This window comes from Halyomorpha halys, unplaced genomic scaffold (genome assembly GCF_000696795.3).
Source record: "Halyomorpha halys isolate HHAL.00 unplaced genomic scaffold, Hhal_1.1 Scaffold505.1, whole genome shotgun sequence".
NCBI classification, from domain to species: Eukaryota; Metazoa; Arthropoda; class Insecta; order Hemiptera; family Pentatomidae; genus Halyomorpha; species Halyomorpha halys.
Genome location: NW_027114634.1, coordinates 677433 through 697535, shown reverse-complemented (window position 1 = coordinate 697535; position 20103 = coordinate 677433). Strand labels below are relative to the sequence as shown.

Genomic DNA, 20103 nt, shown 5'->3' with positions numbered 1-20103 from the left:
TATATATATCGAAAGTAGGGATCAACCTCGATAATTATGTTAAATAGTTGAAAATACTTAAATAGGTATAATGTGCATATCACAGGAATCATTGGAGTCAAACAGTTTAAATATATTTAAGGCTCCTAAAAATAGTAATATTAAGCTATTGATCCTGAAAAACAAAAGCACTCACACTTCAGTTTTAAATTCATTTGTTAAATAAACATCTAATGACCAAAGTATTAAAACAATGTATTTAATTTAGAGTAATAATAGATCTTCAAGAGATAACCATAATAATAGTTTTAACAATGTTAAGTAACATAAATAATTTACTTTGAGAAAACAACTACTAGTTATAAAAATTAAATAAAAAAAGAATATTGAGTCTTCTTGATATAACAGGGTCATTCAAACTCAAATCACCTGATAAAGAATTAATTTATACCCACTCAGATTTAAATGAAATGGCACAAGTGATTCTATTACTATTCTGACAACACCTGCATATTTTTTTATCCTATCATTTATAGTTTTTCAAATTAATTTTTAAGTTTATTTAATTAGGTTCTATGCAAAGCCTCAAAAGGGATGCTTTTATCCAGCACTTATAGACTGAAAACTATTTAAGATATCATCATGGAATTTTGTAGGAAGTTAATGATTTTAGGTGAATTACACCAGGTTAAAGTTTACGTGAATTATACCAGAAAGCTGGGAAAAAAATGCTCTTATTGACCAATCTCAATCCCCCAAAACTATAATTATTTAGATATAAATTATTTGTTCTTTTTTTGACTGCAACCCTGACCATATTCTTATATTTAAATTTTTACGGTCAACTATATATACATATATAAATATTTAAGTTGAGGAGATGGTCAGGGGTGTGGTCAACAAAACAAAACCGCACCTCTGACCATCATAATTCTCATCATAATAATCTACAATGAATACAAAAATATTTAAATATTGTTTTTGAGAAATTTCATAAACTCTTACAAAAATCACAATATCAATAGTTGTAGAAATGATTTAACTCAATTTAGTTTTAAAATATCCCTAAATTTAAAGACATGTTTAATTATTAGGTATAACAGAAAAAATCTTTTAAAATTTTTAAGTTGATGGATACTTATGTTTTTTTAATGGTGTAAAGATTGTTTTCACACTTAGAGAAATGATAGATTCAAAAACACATTCACTATTGAATTTTTTGTCTTTTCAGTATACTTCATTGCTGACTGAAATACTATTTCTACTTCAGTCAATCATTCTCATTCTAGAGACATATCGAAGGAATTCTCCAAGTCAGAAAAAAATCATAAATTTTTCTGACTAAATGATGATTGAGTTGAAATGTTTATAGAATGATGTATTGATTTTTTTCTTCTTTTTAATGCATTATAAAAATCATATCATTGATTTTAGCAGACTTATGAGATATCACAACTTAAGCAAAAATATTTTGCTTAAAGTAAGTATCCATCATCTTATGAATTTTGGGAGATATTCCTCTACTGTGCATTATAACTAAACATGTAAAAAAACTATCTATATTTCTTATTTATCTAGTAGTGAATATATTTAGGAGTATTTTAGAACTAAGAATTGGGGTACACCATCTCTGAGACTCTAGATATTGTGGTTTTTGTACATCAAAATAACCATTTCTTGAATTTCTAAACATTACATGCAAAGATTTTGTTACGATTTTGAGATAGATTAATAATAAGATTTTTCGCTATTATACACTAATTTAATATCTTGAATAGTTCTCTAGAAAACAAATTAGTATCAACTTAATAAAACAAAAAAAATAATTTAACAAAAACTCTTAAGTTTTGCAGATGCTATGGGGTAAGAAATAGAATCAATTGTGTCAAGTTTCATCTAAATCTGAGGAAGTGGGTGTCATGAGATGGAATGACCCAGCAAATAATTGAACTTGATATATTTAAACTGAATCATCAGATAAGTAATGTTTGAATCCTTTAGATAAAAAGAACATATAAAATAACCATTATTTATTATAAAAATGAATTATGAATATTTAATGTAACAATAAAGTTCTTCCGTGCATATTTTATCATAATTCTTATGATGATATAATGATAATTCATTAAAATACTTTTAATGAGCTTTAAATAGCTAATGAAATATTGATATTCCCCAACTTATGCAGATCAATACGAGGCATTCTAAATGTTATCATATCCTTTCTGACTTTTAATTAATTGATAAATAGTCAATTTAATGTTACCTGAAATTTTACTAAATAAAACTTATAGTATTGCCAGCTAAAACTGACATTAAGCAAATAAACATATAATTTAAAAAAAAAAATTGTAATGAAATCTTAAGCTGAGTCACAGGTGATGCAAAGTCGAGATGGTGTGATGCAATCCTCATGGCAAAAGTCCCCACACCTTCTGCAAGGTACTAATGGCCTCAGGGAACAAGCACATGACAGCGCAGGACCTCCAACTGAGGCTGGGCGCCCACGACCACCACATGCTGGGGATTCACTATTTGATGGAGGGGCAGAGTTAGATCTTCTAACACCTCCAACCTGTTATAGCAGGCTATTAAATAACCAAATAAATTCTTAAATTACAAAGAATGCTAATATCACATAATATATATTCTGCTCACCTGCAAGAAAAGTGAAACAATTCAGAAATATTAAATTTTACTGGAAAAGCAAGATAAAATAAATGTTTTGTTTTTTCAGCAGAATAAACCCACAGGAAAATATATTTCAAATCTAAAGGCATACATAAAATTTTAAGAATGAGGATGTATTTGATTGAAAAAGAAATAATGAATTTAGCTCCCCAATACCCAAGGTGCAACCCTATTTCAGTTTTGATGGTTTTCTCATGTCAAAACACTACCTACAAAATTCAGCTTTAGCTCATTTATAACACTCTAATATTATAATACTGATTTGTATAAAGATAAGAATCTACTTCAGTTTCATAATAAGAGTTCTAAGAATGAAAATACAGAACATATTATTCAAACTGATCACAAACACTATCGAAAAACAAATAGGGAAACTGTTCGAACTAAAAATGAGACACTTTTGTTGTTTCACACACCTAACATCTGCAGCTACCATCACACAACTGTGATATTCCACTCTTCTAGCTTTGTCAGTTAACCCATTCACTGCCCTAAAAAAGTGTGATTTCTTTAAAAATGCGAGATTTTTTTTTTTTTCATTTTTCCAATAGTAATAAGTGTCTTTATTACCAATTAAATTCATTTTTTGTAGATTTATATTTTTTTGGTGGTATATTTGCCCATTTATACCTATCACACGGATCCGTGTATCCAGCACTGTTAGCAAAATATCCATTGTAAATGCTGACTACCCAGATCCATGTTTACCTTAAGTATCATTCTTCCATCTATATTTTATATTGAATAGGTTTAAATAGAATATAAACACGTAAGTAGTTTAAATTAAATTTATTATAACTATATAATTATGGAAAAAGGTGCAACATATTAAAAAAACAGAAACAATTTATACAAAACCTTGTTCTTGGTATTTGTTTCATTTTTGTGTTCAGACTTTCGTTTTGATGGACTAGCTTCAATATTCATGGTTTAAAATATATACCTTAATTGAATAGCGGAAAAACACAAAAATAAAAACGTTTTTCAAAAACTCCCACTAAATACTTTTAAAATGAATATCTATTACAGGAAACAGTTGCAAAAACAACTCTCGCCAGCAGTGCCCGCAATGGACTGATGCGTTTGTATGTTGATGTGTATGATCATGGATCCCTGTAGAGGGCACCAAGCGCCTAGACCCATGATACACGGATCCGTGTAGTAGGCATGTGAAGTGTTAAAATTATTTGGAAAATTGAATTGACACCTCATCAAGTAGTTTTCCCAATAACTAGGCTAATTATATGTTTCCACAAGAAAGTCATGTTCAGGTCTGACCTATTTCGGAAATAAAAGGTTAAATGATTTTTTTTTTTTTTAGTTGTGTCACTTTTCTAGTAGATGAACAATTTATAATTGTATTAAATAAATAATTTTCAGATAGTTTAAATACTTACTAAAAGTAGTTCTTTTAAACTAGGAACAAACTTAATAATAAACAATGATTTACAACATGAATCACAGCATTAGCAAGAAAAGGGATAAAACATAATGAATATTATATTCACCATGACTTACCACTGATAATAAAACCCAAAACAGTATATATTTATTTTAAATAAATAAATTATATTTAAAAAAAAAAAAAAAAAAGGAAACATAGTTAGCCCAGCTAATAACATGGGGTAGAAATGGAAATGGTGAGAAAGCTAGATTAGTTTTGTGATATTGAAAAACAAAAATTAAAGGACCAGAGAAGTTGAAAATTTTGAAGAATTATTTTTTCAGTTGCAATAAAAATTTGCATTTTAGGATTTTTAGAGGTGTGATTTACAAATATCAACTTTTTCTAGCCAACACAACAGTTTAACAAAATATATCAAATGAATGGATCAGGTCTCAGCTGTTTATTCTTTTCCACTATTTCTCCTTTATCTAATTATCAAATTCTTTCATGATTCATATATATCCATTTGTTATCACTATTACAATGAAAAATGGTTAATTATTTCAAATAAACAATATTAAAAGTACTTCATAACAAGATTTTTTTTTTTTTTTAATTTATCATTTAACCCCTCTTAGACTATTTCAATGAGGACAAGATCTAGCTGATATTAAGACCACTTGATTGTAGATTGATTTACCAAGTTTAATAAAAATTGTTGGAGACGTATTTGATAAAATACTAAAAAAGTGTAAAATTTATATAAAAGTGTGGCAATTTCGGTCAGTCAATTTTATTGTAAAAGTTACTATAATATTCCAGGCAAATACCTGGCACTAAATACATTATTTCAATGTTGTATGACCATTCTATTTCAACCCACCCCAATGAGATTCAAAGCCACTTTTGACTCAAGGTTGCTATGATACAAAACAATAACAATATTTTCGGAATGAACATGAGAGAAGCAGGGAATGGATGACTTATAGATTTGGTAACACTGGTCTTCTATCTCTTGTCTCACTGACCATGAGGAAACAATATGCACTTTATATTTTCTTCATGAAAATATTAGTTTCGGGAAGAGTATGCAGAAGCTTTTGTTTGTGCAAACAACAGCTTCAGCCAAAAGGTCAAATTAGATAACCTTCGATGATCGAGCTATTACTTATTAATACTAAGACCACTAATCAAGGTAGTTATTCTTTAATAGTATTTAGTACATATATTAACTGATCAGCTATGTACCATAAGATAATTCAAATACTCTAAAATTTAAGGTCAAACGAGGTTTTATTGGTCAGTTCTAATTGGAATTATTAATAATGATTAGTTCTGCAGCTAATAATTTATTTATTTTATAAGAAAAACTTTTAATATTCTCACTTCATATATTTCTATATTTAGAAATTACATATTCCTGTCTGTAATTACTGTCCATATGTAAATTACAATCCAATATGTAAGTAACAGGCAATTGAATGGACAACCAACAGGAAATAGGACTATCAGTAATAAAATATTTTATATTCAGCACAAATCCCCTAAAATAAGAAGTCATATAAGAATATAAGAGAATATAAGTTGTCATATAATTAAGACCAACTGGATAATATACAGTTTGGCCGAAACATCCTCCAAAACAGTAGTTCCCAACTTTTTTTTGCTGGCAGAACTCTTCTGGTAAAAGTAGGAAAATTACAGAACATCTACATCAACATTTTATACAAACAATGTGATCAGTCTTGTCAGTAAAAGCTAAGAAAAAAATATGTTTTTTATCTTAAATGAATACACAGTGAGAGTGCCAGCTATTAGAATAACCAGAGCTGACAGTTTATTCATTTATACAATTGCTTTACAGTTCTTTAATATTTGCTCATCCCTCCACCAATTTCTGTGAACTTTAAACCTGTATTGTGGATAAATTGCATGGAAATTTCAAATCAACTCTTTTTAGAACATTACAAATATATAATAGCATTTGATAAAAAATTACAATCATAGGAGAACGATCTAGTTTGATAAAAAATGAAAGGATTTAAGACTAAATAAAAAATTGTAATATTTTATAAAAAAAATAAATTTATGAGGTTCAATTTCAAATGTCTCTACTCTGTTCATGGTAACAGTTTATATTTTTTAATTTTATTTTAAAAGAGACCTAAAATATCACTACAATATGTATTAAAAATATTATAAGTTTATTTTAAGTTTTTGACCTTTAGGAAATAATAATTTTTAATCATGTCTGACCTACTATTTAAGTCTACTGGTGCAATGCATCTCTCATCCATATGAAAAAAATAAAATAAACCATACATTTTCACTCCTTTAAACTTATTTATTTATGTAGGGAAAAAATACTTACATGAGAAGGATGAGAGGGTAATACAGCCATGCTAACAGGAATACCAGCATTTGAGGTGAAAACATGCCGAAGTACCACGGCCTGTCGCGGCCTTTGCCTAGGGGCAGGCTGCGGGATTCGCTTTGCCAGGAGAGAAGGGGGTGGCTTCAGTTGACATCTCAGTTGGTGGCGATTGGGGGAGTTCTGAATTACAGCTTGGCAAATCTGGTAAGACCGCTCTAAATTCACAGCACCAGGAGGAGGCTTGTTTGAACTACGACTACCCCTCCCTCCACTACTACCCTATGAAATAAAATAAAACTATAAACTAACAATAGTCAATTGATCAAGAAAATAATAGAATTTAAATAGTTAATTATTTTATTTGAACAAATTAAGTCATATTGTATAAAAATATATACTTTAAAGATAACTATTAATTAACTAATGATATAAATAATTAATAAAATGGCTAATTGTGTTCCGTTTGTTTACGAAAGCACAGGTGTCAAGGTCAAGAGGATAGCTTTTCTAATTATATACTTAACCTATTCTTATATACTTATTTCAAGATGAATGCATATATTTTTACAAATAATTAGCAAAAGTAAATACTTTCTTTTAAATTAAGAAATTAGAATTATTGATTTAATGTAATATTGTTTAACAATTACCTTGGATTGAAGAGGTTTGGCCGGGACAGCTCTAACTGGAGTACTAGTTGTTAAGGCAAGATAAGGTAATGCTGAAGAAGAAGCTGGTGGAGGTGGAGGAGGAGGTGGCGCGGAGGCAGTTAATGGTGGAAGGCAAACAATTGTTGTGGGTGGAATAACACGAACAGGTTCATTTGCTCCTTCTGCTGAACTAGATGATACTTGGGAATCCACCTCTGGTGTCAATGTCACTGTTAAAAAAATTTTAAAGTGAAATATTAAATCTTATTATATTTAATTAAGATAATTTACCTGAAAGACAATTAAAATAACATTACAATATTATTATTTTATAAAGAAACAAAAATGAATGAATTATACAATTTTTTTTTATTGCAAGATAAAAATACATAAAATTCATAAGTATATTATGTGGGTATATACAATACTTAAATAGTATATAAATTTATTGGAACAGTGTTAATAATTTAGGAATTAGATGTTAAAATTTGTATATATACATATATATGTATATATATCTATATGTGTGTTTGTGTGTGTGTATATATACTTATTTAATCGTGCCAACGTTTCAGCCAGAATTTTTAGCCTTCATCAGGGCTAAGAACAGAACAAGATAACATCCAATGAATACAGAAAATATAAACAGAATGACATAAAGTAAATAATTGTACAGAATGTAATTAATAAAATAAAGTGATGAGAGAAGTGGAAAATAAAATGTATACATAGGTAATTGAATAAGTAGGTAAAATAACATAATTAAGGAAATAAAATAAAAATTAAGTTATATAATGCAATGAAATATGAATACATTAGTTTATTAATAATTTAAAAATTAAAATTATGGAAAGAAAAATAAAATTGAGAGAAAGAAAATATATGTAACCATAATATTAGATAAAGAGGCAAAAAATAAGTTAAGTTTAACAAAAGAAATGAATAAAAAAACAAAACAATTAATTTGAAAACAACAATAATAATATATGGTGAACATAATTAATAATGTGGGTAAGGAAAATTGAGAAAAGAATAGAAAAGAAGGGGAGAGGGGTTAGGGGTCTCAGTACGAACCGAGAATATTTATGTTGTATTTATATATTGTTTCCTCCCATAATCATCCTGCCTCAAAACTTTTAGAACATTCTCTTTCTTTAAATCATTCCTTCGATTTCGACAAAATGTCTATACTTGCTACAGTTCATAACTATGACAAAAGGCTCATCTCTGAAAGCTTCTATACACAATTAGAACCTTCTTCTGTCAATTTAAAAACCGACAAGCACAACTTATCATTAACATATCTGCAAATAGTTAATTTATTAAAAAAGTAATTTTTATTTTTTATTAATTTTTTAAAAATTTATTTATTTTATTTTTCCGCCCACTTTGTAATGTATTATTTCACTTTTTAAACTTTTTCCACCACATTCTTTGTCACCCTCTTATAACGCTTCCTCTTTTTAACTGTTGTTAAATACTCATGACACTTTGTCATCCTTGTAACATATATATATATTTTTAACATTTTCTAAAATCATTAGTCGTCACCCTCTCACATGCTTTTCTCTTCTAAATATTTTCTAATTTTTATTTTTTTATTTTTTACCCACTTGTAACGTTTCCTCTTAAAAAACACTTTGTCATCTCTCTAACGTATTTTTTAATTCGGAGTTTGGCCGTACTCAGCGCAGAAGCCAATTGGCGGTATGATTACAGGTTTGTTTTATGTTTTCTTCTCTTTTTTTTCCCTATCTTTATTTTACCCCCCTTCTTTTCTATTCTTTTCTCAATTTTCCTTACCCACATTATTAATTATGTTCACCATATATTATTATTGTTGTTTTCAAATTAATTTTTTTTTTTTTATTCATTTCTTTTGTTAAACTTAACTTATTTTTTGCCTCTTTATCTAATATTATGGTTACATATATTTTCTTTCTCTCAATTTTATTTTTCTTTCCATAATTTTAATTTTTAAATTATTAATAAACTAATGTATTCATATTTCTTTGCATTATATAACTTAATTTTTATTTTATTTCCTTAATGATGTTATTTTACCTACTTATTCAATTACCTATGTATACATTTTATTTTCCACCTCTCTCATCACTTTATTTTATTAATTCCATTCTGTACAATTATTTACTTTATGTCATTCTGTTCATATTTTCTGTATTCATTGGTTGTTATCTTATTCTGTTCTTAGCCCTGATGAAGGCTAGAAATTCTGGCACAATTAAATAAGTTACTTCAACTTATTTGTGTTTTATTTTGACTGCACCCCCCAACCATCTTCTCCTCGAATAAATCATCCACGGTCAACTAACTCTCATGATTATATATGTATGTGTGTGTGTGTGTGTGTATATATATATGTATAGAAAGAGAGAGGAGTTTGTGATAAGCGACATATTAGTGTGGTTTGTATTGATAAATCTTAAAGGCCCGAGCTTAAACAGTTAAACTTTATTTAAGATACAATACATTACAACATGAACTGAACCCATATGCTGCTAGTGAACTTGATTTTTATTATGTGCTGCATTTATGCACCAATTTCCATATTTGAGAAATTTTGTTACTGGGCAACATACAATATTGTGCAATAGTGGTCTTATGAAAAAAAAAAAAAAAGAAGGTATTTAGGTAGAAGTTTTGATCCCTGGAATACTAAGCAAAGATAGTGTGTATTGAATTTCGTACCCATGTTTTGAAAGCACTCTGCTCAGTTTCTTATTCAAACTCATTCCCTTTTAGTTCATTAATTTTTCAAACAGTTCACAATCCACGAATCTTCCAGAACATTCAAGAAGCTAGTTTGAAGGATAATGAAATTGTAAAATACTATAAACCAAAAAAATAATTAAACAAAATAAAAATCTTTATCAGACCATTACTTGAGAAGATATACAACAAGCAATTATTGTATTGGTCTTAGCAGTTAAAGTGGTAAGGAAAGTCATAAGAGTAAATACACAAGATATTTACTCTTATGAGTATAATAAGTTAATTTATACTTTATTTCATTAGATGAAATATAGGTTAAAAAATGATATGTTTCACAAGAAGATAGATTGTATGATTCAGCAAAATCCTATAAGCATTCCAGTTGGTTTAAGGAAACAATACAAAGAGTAATAACAAATACTTAATCAACAGTTGACCATGGATGATGATGAGAAGAGGGTTGGGAGGGACAGTCAGTGATATAAATAAAAACTTATTTGTGTTCTTTACTGACTCCATTCACCTTATAACAAATATTTAAAAATACAAAAATATTCCAGCCAGTATTAGTTCTTTTATATAAAAAAAAAAAATTAATATTTAATATTAATGTATAAGATCAGTTCCAATGATTAATCTATTGTTAATGATATTAGATTACCTTCAAGCTCTAGCTTAACATGACCAGGTGCTTGCTTGTCAGTAGAAGTACTATATTCAACCCACTGAGGAGCTGGTAATGAACTTTCATGAAGTCTCACTTCTAACTCTTCTTGGCATGGTATCACCGAAACCTATGAAAAAAAAAACTTATAAGACAAAGAACTTACAGTCATATATAATAATTTTCCTATTTAAATAAATAGTTTAAGTCAACTAGAGTTTTGAAGTGAAACTTATTTACCAATGTTCTACAGCTCAAGAAAAAAAAAAATTATACAGGAGTAAATTGATTTTGTGACATGAGATGAAACAGAAGTAGCGGAATGGGGCAATGCTAGTTAATTATAGCAGAAAAATTTTAATATTGTAATGGGAGAACAGGAGATTAGTGTCAGTCCGAATGAGTGGGCACCTTGTGAGCTTGTACTCTCCTGTTACAATAAAGAAAATTTTCCTGATAGAATTGACTTAGGAAATGGCTGTTCTATTCTAAATCTTATTATTATTCGGGAACAAGTATTTTCTTATATAAGTGAGAGAAATATTTAGTATTTTATCCTGTATGTTATGAGCTATAATTTAAAATTGTATCTTGATACTCCACTGAGTTAGAGGAGCGAAATGTGAAAAATATAGTGCTAAGAACCACATGCTTGTGGTAATTACGTAAAAGGTAATAGGTAATCTTCAGGGCAGAAGAAATGCCTACTATGTAGGAACACATAAAACAATACACAAACTATTTTTGTGTTTATAGTGGATAACTCCTTAGGTACTACAAGTAGCTTACATATGTACATTAATCAAATTTAAAGGATTAAATTGTACAATTTTTGGTATATAACATGAAGGTATATATCATCTTAAATTTTGAAAGTACATTAATTTTTACCCAACTATTGCATCCAATGTCAGTGCATTTAGTTTTATACCTAGAGAGATTTATAATGTTCCTTTTTTTATTGGGCGTTTTGTATCAAGAAGTAAAAAGTTAAAGCATTAAAAGATTCCAATTTTGTTTTTACACAAATTGGTGTCCTTGAAAAATTTAGTTTAATATTTTCTGAGATAGTTTTTTAAACACCAAAATATTTTTCAAATAATAAGAATTCAACTATTTGTGATTTATGCTGGCAAATATCATGAAAACTGCTTACTTTAGAAGATAATCATTATAGTTCGCTTAATAAGCTTCAATTTGAGCCCTCAATATATATTTTAAACAATAATGCATTTATATATTTAAAAAATATAAGACCGTAGTGAAATTCAGTGGTCTATTTTTTTTTTTATATAATAAAGATTATTATTATTATTAACGATTTAAACTTCCAATCATGTATTACATTAAAAAAACGGTAATTTTATAAAGAGCAAACTATAATTAAAATAAACCATAACAAAAACCTAACAAACCTTTATTAAAAATATACTCACAGGCTGATGTAGGTCTTGGAAATGAGTAGAAGAACCAACTACATCCCATGCTGCAGCTAATATAGCAGCTTCATCCTCCTTAAAATAAATACTTCCTTCTTTTTCACCAGGATTCACCTGTATTACTTCCCACTTTTCTTCTTCAATATTAGGTTTTTCAGTAGCAGTAATCTGATGTTCTTTAATAATTTGATTACTAGAAACAGGTATTTTTGATAAAACAACTTCACTCATCACAGGTATATTAGTTACTGAAGGATCATCAACCATCTCAAGTTCAGGAAATGATGCTTGACTGTTTGCTAAAGGTAGAGCCATTACTGTGTTTATTTCATTAGAGTTACTTTGACTGTTGTCATGGTTCATAGGAGAAATCACATCCTTCACTCCACCAATATCAATGTTGTTACTTTCCTGAACATCGAGTATACTTTCAGGAATTACTAAGACATTTGAATCAACAGAAACAGATTGTCCTTGTTTATTATTTAGATCATCTATCAAAAGTGACTCAGATAGGACGCCAACTTCATGAACAAATTGTCCAGAATTATCTTCTGGAGGAATCTTACAAGTAGAAGACATTGAAAAATCAATATCCTTGGTAGGTTCATTATCTTCCACTGCATTTTCCTCACCTTGATTAGATGGTATCCCATTAGTTTCTTCAAGAACCTCAGAAATATCAACATCAGGCTGTTTGATGGCATCTTGACTATCTAAATTATTAGGAACTGGGGAATTCATAAACCTGTCTTCTTCAGATTCACTTTTAAGCGTTTCATCGCAGGTATTTACAATTTCATTTTTTGGTTCAATGCAATTAACATTTTCTTCTGAAGAATTTCTTAATTCATTAAATGATAATCCATTTTGAGATTCCTCCTCTTTAGGTGGTCTATCTTCAACTTCAACGCTTTCCTCAATTACCCCATTATCTACAAATAATAATAAAGAAAATAAGAATATTTTATGAACTTAGTTATCATACTATATTCAAACAAATAGGGAAGGATAATATAACCATTTAATAGAAGGGCTTATAATTAAGTATTTCCAAGCAAACAGCTGAATACTATTACTACAGTCTATTCCTTGGCAACATAAATTTCAATGAATGTGAGAGAAAAAGATGTAACTTAAGGATTAACTATATCAAAGGAAGCAGTAGACCATTAGCTCTAGTTGAGATATCTTGCAAGTTGGAGCAGTGACCCATTAGCTTCAAACATGCCATCTCACATGTTTTTGCAGCTCCCACATAAGATCTCACACCTGAATAAGAACTCCTTTTTTATTTTCAACTGTTGACAAGTTGAAGAATACTGCAGGAGGTAAGGTTTGCAACTGTTTGCTCTGGCCAACTAACAGCTGCACTGCCCTAATCAACCGATAGTTATCCTGTGACAAACTTGAATCCAATTAATTAGTGTCACCGTAATATCATTTACAGCTGAAATAATAAAATAAATAAATAAACAGGTAAACTGGATCCATAAACAACACAGTTCAAAATCCAACAGGTACTGACTCTGGGTAGTTCTTGACAGCCTCATTGTAGCTAAAAGGCCGACACTGCTAACATCCCAAGATAGTAACGAATAACCTGTTAATACTAGTGTGCAATGAAATCATTCTATTCACTACCCAATTGTATAATAGTAATGTATTGGACAAGTTCCCAACATAAGCAGGAAGATTAATTCTAAAGAAATAAATTAACCAAACAGTTGTTATCAAGAACAATCATAAGAACCACTATATAAAAAAAAATTATTAGCTCAAACTTCTTTCAAAAAACAAGAATATCAGGAACCTACTTAACTGAATACTAAGACAATACTAACATATCCATAGAATACTAGTTAAAATTATATTAGAAGTCTCTTTCATTTATTTATGGGGCTTAAAAACATAAAAAATCTAGAAAAATAGAAATTCTCTAAATTGGTTGAAGAAAAATAATTAAAATAAAATAAAATCACTGGTTAACATAAATTTCATATTCTACATTAAAAAGATAATTACCTTGTTGTTTTGTCCTTTTGATTTCCGTTTGCCGTGGAGGGCTCTGTGCAGCTCTCTTTTCTCTGTATGATGTTACCGCTCTAGTTACAGCACCAACAGTTCTTAACCTGGTTACTGTAGGTGGTGGTGGAGGTTTTACTACTTTTGGTTTGGTTTGAACTGTAGGAACAGCAGTAGATGTTGATACAGGTAACGAAGGCCATTCTCGCAAACTTTCACCCCAGGTCGGTTCAAAATGTTTCAACTGTAACCCCAAATATTAGAAAAAAAGAAGAATGGACAAATCATAAATTCAGAACTAATTAATAAATTAACTGTAATAAAATCAAAATGTCCTAACTTATTTAACTAAATTATTAGATCACCTACTTGATAGCATCTGTTAGATTATCAAACTTCCTAAAAGTAATGATAAAAAATATAAACTGATAGTGCTGAAAAAATATTACTTTATGGACTACTTTGTGATATAACTAAATCTTCAAAATGACAATATTTGTAATTAATTTATTTGAAAGAATATTGTTAACTAACTCTAAAAAAAATTTGATATATATATAAGGCTAAAGAACAAACACTGTAATGCTTATTTCCATCGACAAATTACTCCTTGATATAAAATTTATGGATATTTCATCTTCAATATTTACTTTTAGAAAATCATGCTCAATACTTATTTAAACTTTCAAGGTTCTCAACTCATAAAAGAGATAATTATTAAAGAGAGATCAATATCTATTAAGCATATATTTTAAAATAATTTGTTTGTACATCAGGTAAAAAGACTATGCTATGTAAATTTAGAGTCCACATAATAGAAGTTTCTCATAGTTTAATATGAAGATTATTATTTTTTGTAATTATTTAATTGAATTCATGATCTAGTAATTCATAATAAGAATATTCTGAATTTATAAATAAATAGTACCTAAATAACTATAAAAAATAGTAACTAACTGATAAATAAATAGTAACTGAGACATTGTTTGTTCTTTGGGAATATGTTTAAAGCTTGGAAAGTTTATAATTACTGGTAGATTTCATTTGCAATACCTAGCAATTTATTACTAGTTATAGTTAGTTATGGATAGTTACTCCTAGAGAGGAGTTATCAGTTCCGTTTTTATAACCCTCATGGATTTTAAGTCCTTCAATATTGGCCTGATTATTTTTATGAACATCTAAAGTTATATTTATATTCATTATATTTATTTATATTCATTTTTATAACAATGATTTTTATTCATTTATTGTAGTAAGACAAAATATTGCGATAGTGCAAAATTTTTAATCCAGGTTTTTAAATTTAATTTTCAATTATATAGTCCTTACCACTCATTATTTATCAGTAATAAGGTATTATATGCCAATTTCAATTAATATTAATGTTTGGTAATTTAGTTGTTTTTGGTTGCAGCTAGTTATTCTTCATTTATCAATTATTCAATATTATTATTCTATAAATTATCAGTAACAATATTTGTTGGATCTTTGTCTTTGTTACTTTATTTTTCTAGTAATTTTTAATTTTTAAAAAATTCTTTAATGGATCTTGAAATTTAAGTATTTTTTATTTAACAAATAATGAAATATTCAAATAAGCAAAAGGTGTCCTCATTAGTGTCCCTAAAAGACCATTTCTTCAAAGTGTAACTGATAATAGCTTAAACCAAGCTTTTGGACACCTTTATTTTGGTAGGCTCAGAAAGAATCCTTATGTTGTCCACTTTAACTAGTATCAGAGTATTAAAACCTCAGGAAAAAGACAGAATTGTATGAAGGGATGGTCTAAAGAACTAAGAAGAAAAAGTTTGGAAATCAATCTGACCATAAGTTCATACAAATCGAAAATTAATTAGGAAAAAAAATATATCTTCCTGTACATTTTTTTATTTTAATAGCAACCAGTTTTGGCCTCTAGAACTTCATCAAAATAATTCAAACATAAAATCTACGACAGTTTTTCTATTATTTTTTTTCTGCTTCTCAATTGAGGGCCTCATGAACACTGCATTGGTAAATAGACAAAGTACTTACGATTTGCAAGATGGAATAACTGAAATTGGAAAATGAAATCTACGAATGATATTCATAAAATGCTACTTTTCTACAGACAATATTTTCTTCTTGCACACACTGAAAAATAGGGAACCAACACAGCCAAAAACAAAGTCCTTGTAGTATTCAGAGGATAGTAGAAATTAAATATTCATTTAAACTCCAATTGTGTAGAGTTAGAAAGCACTAAGAAAAAATGTCTACTAGGAAATAGTTGCAGTAAGTCAGGAAGGATGGACTAACAAGTTTAATAAAAAGCAAACAAGGCATATATAATCAGATTAATAACATCATAATAGGAAAATGGGAGCAGAATAATAAAGACTCTACATATTCAAAGTAGCATTTTTACCTATTCTGAAATTTGAAATTGAGTGTTGAGTTAAGACTTACAACCTCATAAGAAGAATTATGAGAGCTGAAAGTTAAAACAGAATAGCAATTAAAACAACAACAAAAAGTGGAATTTGGTCCGGGTGCGGTCAAATAAAACTCGAATAGGAAATTGGTGTACTATTTGAGTTTTATTTGACTGCACCCGGACCAAATTCCATTTATTGATACACATGTTCAATCAGCAATCTTCCAGTAAACAACAAAAAGACTGAGTTAAGAAAGAAAGGATTCAGAAATACCTTTGTTAATTGATATATACCATAAATTTCAGCTGAGATGACTCAGATATGTTACCAAGATAAGTCAAGATCACCACTCAAGGAAGGTAATGGCTTGGATGGACAGACTACTTTAGACTGGAAGATAGATGAATGAAGAAGACTACATAGAAATAAATAGAAGAGAAAAGATTTACCCAATGGCAGAACTAAGAATGCTAAAAAAATATTTAGAAAGTGGTCTGAGGCTATTCCATGCTATAGGGCACAAAGGAAATATTGGAGGTAGAGAAGAGGATTCATCAGTTTATAGTTATCTATATAATCATAGTCGATATTAGTGGAGTTAATATTCTCTACCATGAATATACATACATATATACCATAATTTTCTCTTCAGTTATCTTATCAATACTAATAAAGAAATATGTACCACTAAAACCCGTGAAGGGTCAGGGGTGCAGTACTTTGAAAGGAAGTACTTTTACTAGACTAATGGTTGTGCAACGAGGTGATTAGGTCAGAATCATATTCAACCGCCAAATTTTCTCCCAATTAGGGGTACCCACTTTAAGAGGCTGGGTGGACCATGGAGGGCTACCAAACCTACAGGGCTGACTCACGGCTACAGTAACCGAATAAATATTTAATTATCTTGGCCGAATTAGAACCCGGCTTCTTGGATCTATCAATATTATTTTTACATAATTATACAGTATTTTATCAAATATAGATAACTAGTCCTCGAATCATTAATAATAATCACTTCATGCTTGTTTATTGCTAACTTATAATTTCTAGATTAAAAAGTATATTGTTTAAGACTTAGCAATATTTTAAGGCAAGGTTTTCATGACTACTTATTATTACATAAATAATTTTCATTCTATTTTTCATCAATAAAATTTAAAAAATGCTAACCAAAAGAGTAACTAAATATTTGGAACTCATAAAAATAAGATACTTTAACCTATAAAAGGGAAACCCACCAAGGACAGTATAGTTAAAGACATTATAATAAATTTCTCTTATTTTTAATTTACTGTGTTGTCACACAAATGAATAAAGAAGGAAATCAAACATACCTTCCAGGGATCAAGTTTACTTTTTTCTTTTTCTTGTTCAGCTTTAATTTTAGCTTGATTTTCAGGAGTAAACTCCCCTTCAGCAAGCCTTTCTCTCCAGTCAAGACAAGCACGGGCAAAAAATTCATTGTTTAGACCTGATCCACTCAACCTGTTGAATGAATTCAAGTATATTTTCAGCAAAAGTAATAGAAACTGATATTTAAAAAAAAACAATCAACATAGAAACTTAGGTAGTAAATTAATATAAATCCTAGCTAATGTTCTTTATAATTATCATTTATTACATGTTATTTTAAGATCCTGTTATGATTTCTAACATCAATCACAATACCTAGGGCTTGGTATCAATAATTGTTTAAACATTTAAAAAGTTATGAATAGTTACACATTTTTAGACAATGTTGGAGGCTGGGACTTTTTCTGACATGGAATACTCACAATTTTGATTTCTTCACTATCTACCAGAGTCATAGAGGCTGAAAACTTTAATTGTGGACAAACCAAATTGGTAATTCCAATCTCAAAAGCATTATCAGAAAAAATTTAGATTAAGTTTTCTGCAGAATGAAAAGAGTGATCAATGAAAGGCATCACTAACAGTGTGAAATTGTATCCAGTTCAATCAACGCAACTTCTATTCCCATCAATAGCTGAAATAACCCTGCATGAGCTGAATAATAATCCTGCTTAAATATGTTTAAAGGGGAATAACCCTGAATGAGATGAAAAATAATCCTGCTTAAATATGTTTGAAGGTGTGTCAAAATGTTGTTGACAAAGGTACTAGGAGCTAGTTGCAACTGCTGCTGTTTTTTTCTGGGTTCCTAATTGATTGCAATCACAATTCATTTCAGTTTATAAAACACAATGGATTTCAAAATAACAGACAAACGTTACCACATTCTGACGAAAAATCGTATTCATTTACCTCATGCCTGTATCAATTTACATTTTAAAAGCAAACTAATATGCAAAGAAGACGGTTAAGAGGAGGAGCCACCAACACAATTTTATAGATAATGGGAAAGAACCATGATTTGGTATTAGTATCAGAAAAATTTAGAGGGAGTAAATAGGTACCAAGTATATCCCTATACATGCTGACATGAGTAAATACTTACATAGATACAACGTATAAGCAAATATATGCAGAGACGACATCTGATATATCAAACCATGGTTTACTATATAAATCTATAGAACTATGAATTTTAATGAACATTAATTTTAATTAGTCGATATTGCAGTAACCACAAAGCTCCTTTACATAATTACAAAATTATACCCATCATCAGTTAAAAAATAACATACCTAAAAACAGAATCGGATCCAGTTCTGTCAACATGAGGCAATAACTGAAGTAATTTATATTGATATAGTGAAGGCAAGGAAGAAAAGGTATGCTTATTTAACAGCGACCGAAGGTTAGAGTTCACAAGAATTGAGTCTGGAGTTTCAAGATCAACACAACCTTCTTTAGTTTGTTCCAACTGTGCTGCAGCAGATAATTTTTTCTGTGATCTTTTTCTTGGCTTCATACTGAATCCTGGAATAGAAGCCAGAACTTCTGCCATTGTTGGTTGTCGGTAGCATGCAGTATCATAACTAATATCTTCAACTACAAAAAAAAAAAAATTATTAATTGATAACAACAGAATTCCAATTGACATGTGAGAAAAAACATAACGTACTATCACAGCTATTAGGGGATAATGTTAATCTTTGAGTTGGTGCAGGATTTCCAGCAGCTATCGTCGTATTTTTCCTACGCCTTTTTGCTTGTTGACGTAATGCATGTTTCATAATCTTCTTAGAATGGTTAAAAGGGCGTTGTTCTTTTATATCTTTTTCCACTTCACTTTCACAACTGGGTACACTCCATCCCTGAAAAAAATAATTGAGATAACTAAGGTCTGATCCATCAATGAATCAGTTTGTAAAATACTGATTTCATACCATATCCTCTCCTTCAGATTTCGCCAGACAGTTAGTACCATCCAGTAATCCTATAAGGAAGCATAAAATCATAAATAGAGTAAATCTAATTGTAATCTACATCTAAATCTAATTGTAAATAATCAACACCAGCACCAAATCTTGATGTTAAAAATAAGGAAAACCAAAAATGGCAGTGTAATTATTATTTACCTTTATTGAATTCAATTTCCTCCTCTTTAACTGCATCATGCTTTATATTATCCATACCAGCTACATTGAAAAGTGATTTAAAATCATGACTACATGAGTGCAATAATCAGCATATACTTTAAATTGAACTCCATTGAGAATTAATCATTCAATAAATTTGGTGTTGTCAAAGGTTGATCTTAAATATTGCCAAAGGCAGATCTTATTTAACCAAGTTTACCGAAACTAAATCCCAAAGGAAAACAATAAGAAT

General features: G+C 29.1%; 1 protein-coding gene across 2 annotated transcripts; it reads right to left on the bottom strand.

The window, feature by feature from the left end:
• Nucleotides 1–2311: 2311 nt before the first annotated feature.
• On the bottom strand, nt 2312–20052 carry Asx (Additional sex combs). 2 transcript variants are annotated; one of them, XM_014425287.2, is made up of 11 exons: nt 19851–20052; nt 19659–19708; nt 19394–19586; nt 19014–19320; nt 17700–17850; nt 13943–14186; nt 11915–12852; nt 10476–10608; nt 7082–7311; nt 6429–6710; nt 2312–2567 (listed from the first exon to the last, which is right to left on the bottom strand). In XM_014425287.2, exons 1-11 carry the CDS (start codon nt 19903–19905, stop codon nt 2541–2543), a joined length of 2610 nt encoding a protein of 869 aa, XP_014280773.1. In that variant the 5' UTR covers nt 19906–20052; the 3' UTR covers nt 2312–2540. The 2 variants fall into 2 exon arrangements, with proteins under 2 accessions (XP_014280773.1, XP_014280772.1); XM_014425286.2 differs by having other exon boundaries at nt 2312–2554.
• Nucleotides 20053–20103: the final 51 nt, after the last annotated feature.